Here is a 12408-nt window from a genome sequence, read left to right as displayed (position 1 = left end):
CCGTCATTTCCAGGGTCACCAGCTAAGCCAGTGATGGCCGCCCCACACGTCTCCACCCAGCTCCCACCTTGCACCTGGACGGGAACCACTCAGTGATGCCCCTGGCTCTGCAGCACCGTGGCCTCCCTTCCTGCGGGGTCTTCACCCCACGTCCTCGCTGCCCTCTCGTCTGCCATCCCAGCCCTCCCCCTGCATCTGCACAGCCCAGCCGCCACACCTGTCTCCACCATCGCCACCAGGCCGAGCCCGACTCCCTGCCCACGGCGCGTCTGGCCCTGGCGGCAGGACGGGGCGCCGCCTGCATTCTCACCCAGTTCCCTGCCACGCCCTCTCCTCAGCGCCGGCCCTGCTACTGCTCCCACTGGCCTCCCAGGCCCCCCAACTTCACAGCCACCAGAGGAGCCTCGGGTCCACATGCCGTGTCCGCACGCCCCGCCTCATCTCCTGCAGCCCAGCGCAGCTGGGCCCCTCAGAGCTGGACCCCGGCCCCTCCCACAGCCTCAGGGCCTGCGCTCCCCCCACGCCCCCCCTCCTCCCGCAGACGTAGCCAGGTTTAACCTGAGCACGGGGCTTCCATCAGCACCAGGGGAGACTGGGGGAGCATCTCCCACCATCGTGAGAACCTGGTGCCGGAGACGGCTGCTCCCCCGCGCCCTCCCTCCCTTGCCTGCCCACCGGCCGCCATCTCTGGGGGCCTTGGGGCCAGTGCTCACCTGTGGAGCGTAAATGGAGCCCAAGTGTCACGCCCTCCTGTCCCCTTCCACGGCTTAATACCCACAAGCACAGCCACCGTGCACCCAGTGGCCAGGGCAGAGCCCCAGGTCCGGACAGCCTGCATCCCCATCTCGGCTTGGAGGAGAGCCGCCCACTGGTTGGCTGCAGGCATCCGGAACGCTCCACCATCAAGAAATACACTTCTGCAGTGTTGGAGCCACGGCTCCTTTGGGGCTCGCATGGGGCAGCAGCCGGCATCACCCTAGTGAACCGGACCACTCCCCATCCGGCGACCACTTGGCCATCGGTCTCACAGTGAAACTCCCTCCACGGGCTGCCTGCACGTGCGGCCTCCCCTTCCTTCCGTCCTGTTCCCAGGCCACCCCATGCCCATCTGGGCCACCCCCTGCTCCACCGCAAGCCCGCCAGCTGCCTGCCCTCAAGGATGTCCAGCTGCCCGCCCAGGGGTCAGTTCCAGTCCCCACCCCACGCCCTCTGTCAGCAGCACGTCACCACGTCAGATGCTGTCCCCTCTGTCCCTGGGGACACCGCTGCTGCCCTGGTGACTACCTCGCTGGCTTCGCCCGCACAGTCTCTCTGGCGGGACCCTCCACGCCCTGAGCTCCCGGAGCGGAGACGAGGCCCTGGCTGGTGTGGCCGGTTGGAGTGTCGTCCCACACAGAAAGGTTCCAGCCTCGACCCCCAGGCAGGGCACACGTCTAGGTTGTGGGTTCGGTCCCCGGTCCAGGTGCGTACGGAAAGGAACTTAACGATGCTCTTCTCTTGCACTGATGTTTCTCTCTTTTCCCTCCTCTCTCCCTCCCACTCTCTCTGAAAGGTGCTGAGCAAATGTCCTCAGGTGACGATAAAATAAATAAATAAATAAATATAAATAAACATCGGAGACCAAGGGCCTGGCGTGCAACCTCACAGCCGCTGGGTGAGCTCACCCAGGCCCAGACTGGGCCTCTGGGCCCTCAGAATGCTCCGTCCGCAGCCCCTGTCCCACCCCCCCAGGTCCGGCTGGCACCCCAGGCCCCACCTGGGTGGCTAGCAGCCACGTCCGTCTCACCACGTGCAAAGGCAGGCCATCGACTCCCCCTCAACCTGCTTACACTGCCTCCTCCGGGGGCCCTGCTGGACCGGCCCCTGCCCCTCTCAGCCGTGTCGCTGCATCGTGCCGCCCGTGTACGCATCTGCAGGTGCTGGCCCGGGGCCGCCCCGCCCTTGTGTGTCCCCGCCCTCTCCGTCGGTCTCGCCACGGCGGCCACACGGGCCTCCTCACCACTCCTCGTGCACCCTGGGCACGCACTCACCCTGGGACCTGCCCGCTTGCCCTTCTCTCGGACTGGAAGGCACTCCGCCCGGGCGTCCGGGAGCCGTGTCCCGCCACCCATTCAGGTCTCTTCTGATGTCACCTCCAGAGGCACCATCCCTTACTCTGCCCCTCTGCCACTCTGCCGCACTCCGCGGAACAACCCTTTCTGTTCAGCACATTGTGTCCACTTAATTCTTGGCCTGTGTCCCCTCCCCCGCCGGCACGTCCTTCCACAGAGCCCACGGCAGGGACTTTTCTCGCGTGTTCACGGCCACTCCTCCGGGGCCAGGAGCAGGAGCCGGGACACCTTCACTCAGCGAACCCCTCCAACCCCCAACGAACGAGTCCCCATGATAATGAGAAGAGCTCGCTGCACCCTCCCGGAGACCGAGGGGATGACCCCGCCAGGACACTGGAAGCGGCGGTTCGGACACAGGAACGGCCCATCTAGGCACAACCAGATGGCCGTCTGCAGTGACTGGCACGATGCTGAGGTTACAGTCCCCGCGGCATAATGGAAACGAGACCCCGCAGAAGGGCCGAGGGGCTGCGTGAACTCGACCAGCGAGCTGGACGAGGCGCTGGACACGGGGGCGGGAGGTTCCCACGAACTCTCGGCTGAGTGTGTAATGAGAAGCCGAGACACCCGCTCCGTCATCCATCTGACCCGGACCGACTGCGTGCCTACTGTGCACCACCAGGTTGCTCCGGGTGACTGAGGCACGGCACTGCACAGAGCGGGCCACCTTTGCGGAGCTCACCGGGCGGTGCTGGGCAGCCGGCCAGGAATGGGCTGGACGAGGAGGGACGAGGCCGCGGGGTGCTGGGCAGGGCGGCAGCGAGAGAGAAGCCTGCAGCCCCTTGAGGCCGGGACTGACCCTGGCCGCCACACGGCCCTCGGTAAAGTGTGACCACGGGGGGCAGGGGCTGCTGGTCTTTCGAGTTTGCTCCCTCAGATCTGGGTTAAACTTCCACCAGGAAATGATTTCTGACCCTCGTTCCACAAGTCCCGCCTGGTCACACTTTAATTCCAGCCACGAAGACTTAGGTCTCCACTCTCTGCACGTCCCAGTTCATCTTCTCCTGGTGATCCAGGGTCCCCTGAGTCTCCGGGGGAAGTGCCCGTAGCTTCAGGGTCACCACGCCCAGCCTCAGGTCCCAGGGGCAGCCAATCAGCGTGGCCACGGCTGGGTGGAGCCCCAGGGGCCCCCCGACAGAAGTCAGCCAAGTGGAGGCGCCCTTGCTGCCGCCGGGAAGCAGGTCCTTGGCGCGCCCTCCTCAGCACTGAGCCGACCTGCGTGACGCGGGAACCTCCTCTGGTCCCCTGGGAAGCTCCATGGCCTTTTCGGAACTCCTGGACCAGGTGGGCAGCCTAGGCCGGTTCCAGGGTCTCCAGACCGTGGCCTTGGTGGTGCCCATCATGTGGCTCAGCACTCACAGCCTGTTGGAGAACTTCTCGGGTGCCGTGCCTGGCCACCGCTGCTGGGCACCTCTCCTGGACAACAGCACCGCCCAGGCCAGTGCCCCCGAGGCCCTCACACCCGAGGCCCTCACACCCGAGGCCCTCCTGGCTGTCTCCATCCCACCGGGCCCCAACCACGAGCCCCACCAGTGTCGCCGCTTCCGCCAGCCTCAGTGGCAGCTCCTGGACCCTAACGCCACGGCCGCCCACTGGAGCGAGGCAGCCACGGAGCCCTGCGTGGACGGCTGGGTCTACGACCGCGGCACCTTCAGCTCCACCATCGTGGCCGAGGTGAGGGCCTCCCCGACACCCTCCCCACATCCCGGCACCTGAGAGGCCAAAGTCGCTGCTCCGAGCTGGCAGGACTCAGAAGGGCCCAGTCCCGGGAGGCCCCCTCACTCGCCGTGAGCTTCCAGCCACCCTCCTGGACATGTCCCCCCATGGAGGGGTTGGTGGCAGGAAGCAGCTACAGAGGTCCTGGCTGGTGGAACAGCAGCAGGCACCCAGGGTGCCCCTTCTGCCACTTGTCAGCAGTGACCCGGGCAGCTCTCTCCCTTGCAGACCATTGTCCCACGGGCCCCAGGGGCTCAGGGAATGTTCCATAGATTCCCAGAGGCGACCCACTGGGGTCACGGGACAAATCTGGGAACATGGGGCGGCGGCCCTTCCCAGCCAGCGGGAAGGGGCTCTTTGTGCAGACGCAGAGGGAAGGGGGCAGAGGAACCAGCTCCAGCAGGGCGGGGGGGGGGCGGTCAGGTGAGGGGAGAGGGCTTAACCCCCGACAGGAAGGCAAAAGGGAGACATAGAGGGGCTCAGGCAATGGGTGACAGCCGGTGCTGTCCCACAGGGCGTGACCCTACAGCCCTAGAGGTCACCCAGCTCCCCAGGGCCTTCCCCTCTCGCTCCTCTGCCCCCTCCCGCCTGGGCCCCCTTACCTCCTGAGCTCAGCTCCCCCTCTCTCGCACCAGTGGGACCTGGTGTGTGACTTCCAGGCCCTGAAGCCCATGGCCCAGTCCATCTTCCTGTCTGGGGTCCTGGTGGGAGCCGCCGTCTTTGGCAGAGTCTCTGACAGGTGCGTCCCGCCCACCCTGGCCCTCGCCGCCCCCTTGCTCCTGCATGCCGGGCGCGGGTCTCACTCCTGCCCCCTCAGCTCTGCACTGAGCCGGCTTGGACCCTCTCTGAGCCTGGACTTCCCCAACTCTCCTCGGGGATTGCGGAGGGTCGTGCTGTTGTCAAACTCTCACCGCTGAAACCTGCTCGGCCACGTGCCTGCCTCCAGCTGCTGCTTGGGTGTTCCTGCTGATGGGGGGCTCATTTCCTGCCCAGACTGCCTTCCTGTCCCCCTGTGCTCACAAGCCCTGCAGGGATGAAACATAGGGCTCTGGCCTCCCTGGTGTCATTTTCTCATCCCCCTCTGCTCAGCGTGCACGCACAGGGTGGGCTCTGGTGGTCCAGGCCCTGCGGCCGACGCAGCGGCCGGCTGCAGACCTGGTTCCCCGGTGTGTGTGCCACAGGTTTGGGCGCAGGCTGGTGCTGACCTGGAGCTACCTGCACATGGCCGTGTGGGGCACGGTGACAGCCTTTGCCCCCACCTTCCCCGTGTACTGCCTGTTCCGCTTCCTGCTGGCCGTGGCCTCTGCGGGCGTTATGATGAACACTGCCATTCTGCGTAGGTACTCCCCCGCTGCCCTGGGGCCAAGCAGGGAAGGCTCTGGGCGGCTCCAGGGATGACCTGTATGGCCTCCTTGCAGTGATGGAGTGGACGTCTGAGCAAGCCCGAACCTTGGCGATGACCTTCAACGGCCTGGGCTACAGCCTCGGCATGGCGCTGCTGGGCGGGGTGGCCTACGGCCTGCACGACTGGACGGTGCTGCAGCTGGCCGTGTCTGTCCCCTTCTTCCTCTTCTTTGGGTACTCCTGGTGGGTGTCACCCTACCCCCCTGCCCAGCCTCTACCCAGGGGAGGGGGCAACACTTCTCTGGGGCTGCAGGGGGTGAAGGGTGCAGGGCTGAGGGGGCCACAGGAGCCCGGCACAGGTGGCGGCCTCAGGCCTCGATGGTCGCCTACTCATCCAGGTGTCCAGGATGCGTCTCCTTCATCTTCTCCTCCTGCTCCTCAAGGGAGCTTTCTTCTCCCTTCTGCATCCTTCCCCCGCTTCCTTCCCAGCACCTTTCGTGACCCCTGTCCCCACTGCCCTGCTCCCATCCTGCCTGATGGGATGGATGGGTGCCCGAGGTGCCCACGGCTCTCCTTTCAAATGCTGCTGCCACCAATCCCCTCCTGCCCCACCTTCCCCGGTCACCAGCCTCTTGCTTCCAGCAGCCAGTGTGACATCACCACGATTGCTGTCGTGGCACCAAAATGTAACATCTCCTCACCCACAACTCCCCAGGGCTCCCCAGGGACCCTGGCGTTGGCAGCTGCCCCTCCCACCGGTACTGGAGTCAGAGTGGCCGTGACTCCCCCCATCCCACCCCGCAGCCCCCGGGTCCCACAGGACACTGGGTCTGGTCAGCTCCACCTCTCCTGGGCACCTTGAATCCTCCCTCGGTCCCCTGCTCTGCAAACTCCAATGGACCTCAGGGTGCCAGTGGGTGTGATGCAAATGGCCCCACCCCACTGCTGCTCCCAGGCAAAGCGTGTCCTGCTGGTGACCTGCCAGGAGCAAAGCCTGGGGGTGGGAGCCGGGTGGGAGCAGTGGGCACCCCAGGGACCCGGGCCAGCTGGGCAGACAGTGCGGGAGGTCTGGACCTGATGTTGCGGGCGTGGGGGCCAGGTCAGTGTGAGGGTCGGGGTCCTGCCGTGGGGATGGGGCCCCGAATGACACCCGGGCGGTGGCTGCTGTTGTCTCAGCTTGGACCACGGAGACAAGTCGAGGTGAGGGACAAGGGGTCAGTGGAGTACAAGGGCCGCTGGGTGACGGGAACTGTGGACGATGGGGAAGGGAGTGGGCTGGGGTGTGGGAACGGAAGGCCCTGCTCCAAGCTGAGCCCCAGGCAGGTGTGAAGCCGCCTGCAGGGAGAGGCACTGGGGGAGGAGCCAGCTCAGGCAGGAAGGCTCAGCCCCGGAGCTGATGGGGCAGGAGCGGGGAGCCTGGGGCTGTGTGACCCGTGGGCAGTGCCCAACCGGGAAGAAGGGCCCTGGCAGGCCCCTGGCCTGTGGTGGGCTGGCAGGACAGTGCTCCTGGATCACGGGGGTGCGAGAGCAACCGTGCTGCACCCAGGCCCACCCAGACCTGGCTCCCAGGAGAGGCAGGGGAAAGGCCATGGGGTCAGGAGCCAGGCAGGAAGGGGAGAACAGGGACCCCCAAACTCAACCCAGTGGGGGAGGAGGGAGGGAGGAGGGAGGGAAGACGGCCTGTTGGGGAAGGAGGGTGGCTGAGTAGCTGCGGCCGCCACATGTCACAGTGCCCTTAGCTGCCCACCCACCGACCTTGCCACGCTGAGCAGTGAGGCCACCCCTTTGGGCAGAGGGGGAAGAGGGGCAGTGAGGCTCGTGTAGGCCTGACCCAGGGCCGACAATGCAGCCAGGCCCTGGGGGCCACGGGCAGTGACCCTTCACTTGTCCCCCCCGCCCCCAGGTGGCTGGCAGAGTCGGCACGATGGCTCCTCATCACAGGCAGGCTGGAGAAGGGCTTGCGGGAGCTGCAGAGGGTGGCGGCCATCAACGGAAAGAGTGCGGCGCAGGACACACTGACCAAGGAGGTGAGGCAGGGTGGAGCCTTCCCCCTGGGCCGGCCCCTCAGACCCTCCCCCTGACCCTGCACAGGGCCTCTGGGTGGCCAACCTAGGGCTCCAGGCCCCTGGGATAATGGCTGTGAGAGCAGCGCTGCCTGGAGCCCCGGTGCTGACAGTGCCCTCCCCCACGCCCGAAGGTCGTGCTGTCAGCCCTGCAGGAGGAGCTCCAGGTGAGCCAGACTCCCACCAGCCTGGGCACCCTGATCTGCACGCCTGGACTGCGCCTCCGCACCTATGCCTCCACTCTGTGCTGGTAGGTGTCCCTCGACCCCCACGCCTCCGGGGCCCCAGCTCAGCGATGGCAGCCAGGGAGCTTGGAATCAGGGCTCTGGCTGGTCCCGCTGGCCCGCCGGGGCCCCAGGACAAGCCCTGTGGCCCTGGCACCTCGATCAGTCAGGCAGGTCAGCCCAGGTGGGCTCAGGCGGCAGAGAGTCCGTGAAGAGGAGTAAGGAGGTTTCCGACCACAGGCAGTGGGGAGAGCCGCACAGCCCAGGAGGCCGAGGGGGCAGTCGGAGAACACACTCCCACCCCCGCTGGGAGGGCTCCGGGAGGACAGAGGGGTACTCCCCGAGCCCAGGAGTCAGGGCCACCCAGCAGAGGCTGAACCCACCCAGGACCCAGGCGAGTGGAGATAGAGCCATGGAGGGGACACAGCTACTGCCAGAGAGCGCACCTGGGAGACTGAGGGAGGAATATGCAGGCTCCTCCCCTGGTCCCGCCTCAAGCCTCCCATCCGTGCCTCCCATTGGCCAATCTTAATGAAAGGCAGCCTTGGCAAAGCATCCTGGGAAATGTAGTCTGCAGAGATCACCCTCTGCCTTACAGAGCCGACAGGGGGAGGAGAGAGAGGGTGTGAGGACCATCCAGCAATGGAACAGCTCACTCCTCAGCCGATTCCCCCTGTCCCGCCCCCAGGTTTGCCTTTGGCTTCGCCTTCTATGGCCTGGCCTTGGACCTGAAGGCCCTGGACAGCAACATCTTCCTGTTCCAGGTCCTCCTCGGCGTCCTTGACATTCCAGGCAAGATAGGCTCCCTGATGCTACTGAGGTGTGTGGGCCGCCGCCCCATGCAGGCAGCATCCCTGGTGCTGGCCGGGCTCTGCATCCTGCCCAACGTGCTGGTGCCCCTCGGTGAGTGGGCAGGCCTGGGGCGCACCGCTGCCGCCAGAGGCTCCCTCCCAGCAGGGGGCGCGGGTGCTGAGCCAGGCCCTGCAACCCTGTGCCTGCTCCTCAGAGTGTGCCAGACCAGAGCAGGGGCCCGGTTAGGAAGGAGGCTGCAGGGACAAACAGGAACAGTGGTGGTGGCCTGTCCTGGGCCCTGGGAGCAGGGATGGAGAGGGACAGGCACCATGGTGGCGCTGTGGAGATAAAATGAGAACCCAGAAATGGACACGGGGGACGGGGGCAGGGGCAGGGAGGACTTCTGGACTGTGGCTCTGGCTGTCTGCGTGGGGAGCCGACTGGGGGCATCAGAGAAAGTGGCTATGAGGTCACTGAGGACATGGTGCCTGCGTGGGATCTGGGGACCCCAAGTGGAAGTGACTCACAGACACTGAAAGGTCAGGGAGAGTTTTCATCTGACCCTTGGTCCCCCACCCCCATCCCTATTTACCCCGTCTACTACAGAGATGAGGTACCTGCGTTCAAGCCTAGCCATGCTGGGGCTTCAGTGTGTAGGCGTCACCTTCACCTGCATCTCCATCTACAGTGGGGAGCTCTTCCCCACTGTGCTCAGGTGAGGCTGTGCCTGGGCCCGAGAAGGGGGCTGCCCTGGGCTGGGGTGGCATGGTGGGGTCGTATCCCCAGATCTAGATGTCCCTGCTTTGTGCCTCTCTCCCCTATGGTCTCAGGGCCGGCGGGCAGCCCATGTGTGTCCCTGCCCAGCTGACCCACTGGACCTCCCTGGGCGGAGTAGGGCTGACCGGAGTGGGAGGTCCGGGCCATGAGCGGGCACAGTGGCCCCTCACAGGTACACCTGTGCCAACAGGATGACCGCAGTAGGCCTGGGCCAGGTCGCAGCCCGTGCGGGAGCCATGCTGGGGCCGCTGGTGCAGCTGCTGGGCACACACCATCCCGCGCTGCCCCTGCTGGTGTACGGGGCTGTGCTGGTGCTGAGCGGCCTGACCGCGCTGCTGCTGCCTGAGACCCGGAACCTGCCGCTGCCCGACACCATCCAAGACGTGCAGAACCAGTGAGTGGGCCCAGCGCCGGGACCAACATCTTCTCCCTCTAGGGAATCCCAGAAGAGAGTGGCCTGGCCACTTTCCCCCATCACTGGACAGAAGTACAGGCCCAGAGAGGTATAGGATTGGCCAAGAGTCACACAGCACTGCTTTGAGAGAGTGGAGGCCAAGGCCTGGGTCTCCCAGCTGACAGTGTGGAGTGTGAGCCCTGCTCTTTGTTCCACCATTGGAGGCCCTAGTGGCCCAGCCATCCCCAGCTCCCCCTTGGGAGAGGTCAAGGGGGAACAAGTGTAGCCCTATGTAAGGTGGGGAGCCCAGGGCACGATGGCCATTGCTGGGGGTCCTCACTGGCCCAGACTCTGTTACTAAAGCCCCAAAATGTCACTGCCCACCCATATGCTCCATCGTATGCTTGGTCCTGGGCCCCTGAGAGCAGCAGTGTCCCTGAGTCCTCAGGACAGATCAGGTCCGGGGTCAGGGGGCACTGCACCTCGAGACCCAACCCCGTCCTGTCTTTCCGGAACAGGGCGGCGAAGAAGGCAGCACCCTGTACCAGGGAGCATCCTGTCGTGAAAACCACACGGGTTTAGTCTTCCCTCGAGAAGAACCTTCTGTCCTCTGCAGAAGGCAGGTGAGCAGAGGACTCGATTTCCAGAGGGCCCCGCTCTGCCTCTTCCTGCCTGAGACGCCTTCAACACACCAAGGGGGAAGGACGGTGCGCCGGACAGGGGCCGCCGAACCCTCACTCCCGCTGCAACGAGGAGCTAGGCTCAGGCCCCGGAGGGTCCTGCCCCTGCACCCGGAGCTCCCCACTCTTGCTGCCCCAGCCTGAGGTGCATCATCTCCCATGGCCACAACCTCCCCAGCTTCCCTCTGCAGCCTGTGGGCCCGGCACAGGTGCTGTGATCTTGGCTCCTCAGGCTCACCTCGAGGTGGCTCTGGACCCCTCACGCCTCTCCACACTCCCGTCTGCGCCCATATCTTGTCCCTGGAGTCCCCCTGCCACCTTCTCCATGATCCCACTCAGTCTCCTGAACCCAGGCCGATGTCCTCAGTCCAGGGCCCCAGGGCCCCGCCCGAGGTAGAATGAAACCCGTACCCACCGCCGGGGCCACATGCCTGTCTCCGACCCCGTCAACCTGGGAGCCCCCCGAGGGTTGGGATGTCCCCAGCTGCCACACAGGGCCGGCGGCGGGTCATCGGTGGGAGGGAGGGAAGACAGTGAATAAAGGAACAAAGGACTGGCCCCCGCCGACTGTTCGATCTGCCCAGCGGATGCCCAGGCGCAGGCCCCGTGCCAGCGTGGCCCTTTCCCAGGCCGGCTTTCCTGCCCGGAGAGTCCACCCAGGCTGCTGCCCTTTCCGGCCCCTGTTGCGGGCCGGGCACCACACCGGGCACATCCGGCTCTCATCTCATTCCGTCTTCTCCTGAGTCCTTCGAGGCAGACTTTGCCCTTTTTCACAGAGGGGAAACTGAGGCTCAGGGACACTGACTGCCCATGACACACAGGTAGGAGGGGGCAGAATCGGGAATCGGGTCCTGATCTGCGGGTCTCCAGAGCCCGTCTCTGGCCGCAACACGCCCGGCCTGCCGTCAGGCCTTGCGATCAGAACGAGCGAGGCCCTGCGGGGTCCCCTGGCAGCAGGTCCGGGAAGCACCACGCAGGGCCGCGGGCAGAACGGGGCAGGCTCCAGAGGCCCCTTGTGCCAGCTAACAGGTGTGGCTGCAGGCAAGAGCCACCTCCGCCCGGTGGGATCCCCACCAGCCGTGTCCTGTGGTCCCTGGGCCACGGGGCCTGTGTCACTGCTTCCAGGCACCTCAGTGGAGGGCTGCACGCCTCCACGTGCACACACAGACTAGTCATGTGTACACACGTGTGCACACAGGAGAAGGTTGATGGGAAAATAGGACAGAGCTCCTCGTCCCCTCCTCCCCCTGGGGAGACAGGATCGCTCCCTGGCCTGGTCCAGCAGCTGGAGCCCCAGGGCCTCTGGGGTTATCTCCTTCAGTCGCCTGCCTGTGGCCAGCCCGCCCTCTGGGAAGACCCCAGACTGAGGTTGCCCCAGCCCACCCTAGACTTTCCACTTTTGCCTACTGCGCAGCTGAGCCCCAGAAGTCTTTCCTGCCCTTACTCAGCATTCCCGGGGCTCCGGGGTGTCCAGAAGCTTCCAGAAGGCAGGACCCAGGGCTGAGGAGAGATGGTTCCTCAGAGGGGCCTTGCTCCCGGCCCTTCCGGGTAGTCACAACCTCCCAGGACCCGGGGCCCTGCCCCTCCGGGGCTACTAGAGAGCAGTACCATCACACGGCGGAGCGGGCACCCTGTGAAGGGAGGCGGGTCCTGCCTGAGCGGCGGCCACAGGCCTGCATTGCCGCTGGGAGCTGCCACCTGCATGGCAGGCCCTCACCTGGGACACACCCTCTCCTTCAGTGCCAGCCACAGGCGGCTCCTGGCCCCAGAAGCTGCTGGAGCAGGAGGGGCCGGGGGACTGGGTGTGGGGAAGAACCCACCAACTGCCCCCACGGTCTCTCCCCCCGCCCATGGCGGAGGAGGCCTCAGGCAGTGAGGTCAGAAACATGACTCGGGACCTCCTTGGCCCGTTCTCCTGCCCCCAGCCAGGCCGGCGGGTCACCCAGGAGGGCGCGTGCGGAGGGCGGAGGGCGGAGGGGCAGTCCTGGGCACCCCGGGCTTCACACCCACCTCTAGGAGAGGGACATCCCGACAGAGGAGCCCAGCACCATCTGAGCCGCTGTCCCCTCCCCTGGGGGGCTTGCATGGCCAGGGCAGGTCTGCAAGGTCAAAGACTTCAGCCAGACTTCACTTCCAGCTTCTTCCCCACACCCGGTCCTTGGTCCCCCTGAGGTGGGACCTCCAACACATTCCTGTAAGGACTGTCAAGGAGCGGAGTGCCTGGAGTTCCAGCCACCGCCAGGCGCTGTTTGCAGTCTCCTGGGGGTCACTGCAGGCCAGCCAGAACCCGAGGACCCAGCTCAGGCC

The 12408-nt window shown here is 65.8% G+C and overlaps 1 protein-coding gene across 3 annotated transcripts; it reads left to right on the top strand.

Annotated features, from left to right (window-relative positions):
* The first annotated feature begins 3075 nt into the window (after positions 1-3075).
* SLC22A12 (solute carrier family 22 member 12) lies at positions 3076-10659 on the top strand. 3 transcript variants are annotated; one of them, XM_045855211.1, is made up of 10 exons: positions 3076-3785; positions 4487-4566; positions 5009-5163; positions 5246-5414; positions 7075-7198; positions 7369-7484; positions 8147-8361; positions 8857-8965; positions 9218-9421; positions 9940-10659. In XM_045855211.1, exons 1-10 carry the CDS (start codon positions 3369-3371, stop codon positions 10001-10003), a joined length of 1653 nt encoding a protein of 550 aa, XP_045711167.1. In that variant the 5' UTR covers positions 3076-3368; the 3' UTR covers positions 10004-10659. The 3 variants fall into 3 exon arrangements, with proteins under 3 accessions (XP_045711167.1, XP_045711168.1, XP_045711166.1); XM_045855212.1 differs by having other exon boundaries at positions 4463-4566; positions 8147-8250; XM_045855210.1 differs by having other exon boundaries at positions 4463-4566.
* Positions 10660-12408: the final 1749 nt, after the last annotated feature.

This window comes from Phyllostomus hastatus, unplaced genomic scaffold (assembly GCF_019186645.2).
Source record: "Phyllostomus hastatus isolate PE091 unplaced genomic scaffold, TTU_PhHast_1.1 phas_scaffold_11, whole genome shotgun sequence".
NCBI lineage: Eukaryota > Metazoa > Chordata > Mammalia > Chiroptera > Phyllostomidae > Phyllostomus > Phyllostomus hastatus.
This window is presented reverse-complemented; position numbering and strand designations above follow the sequence as displayed.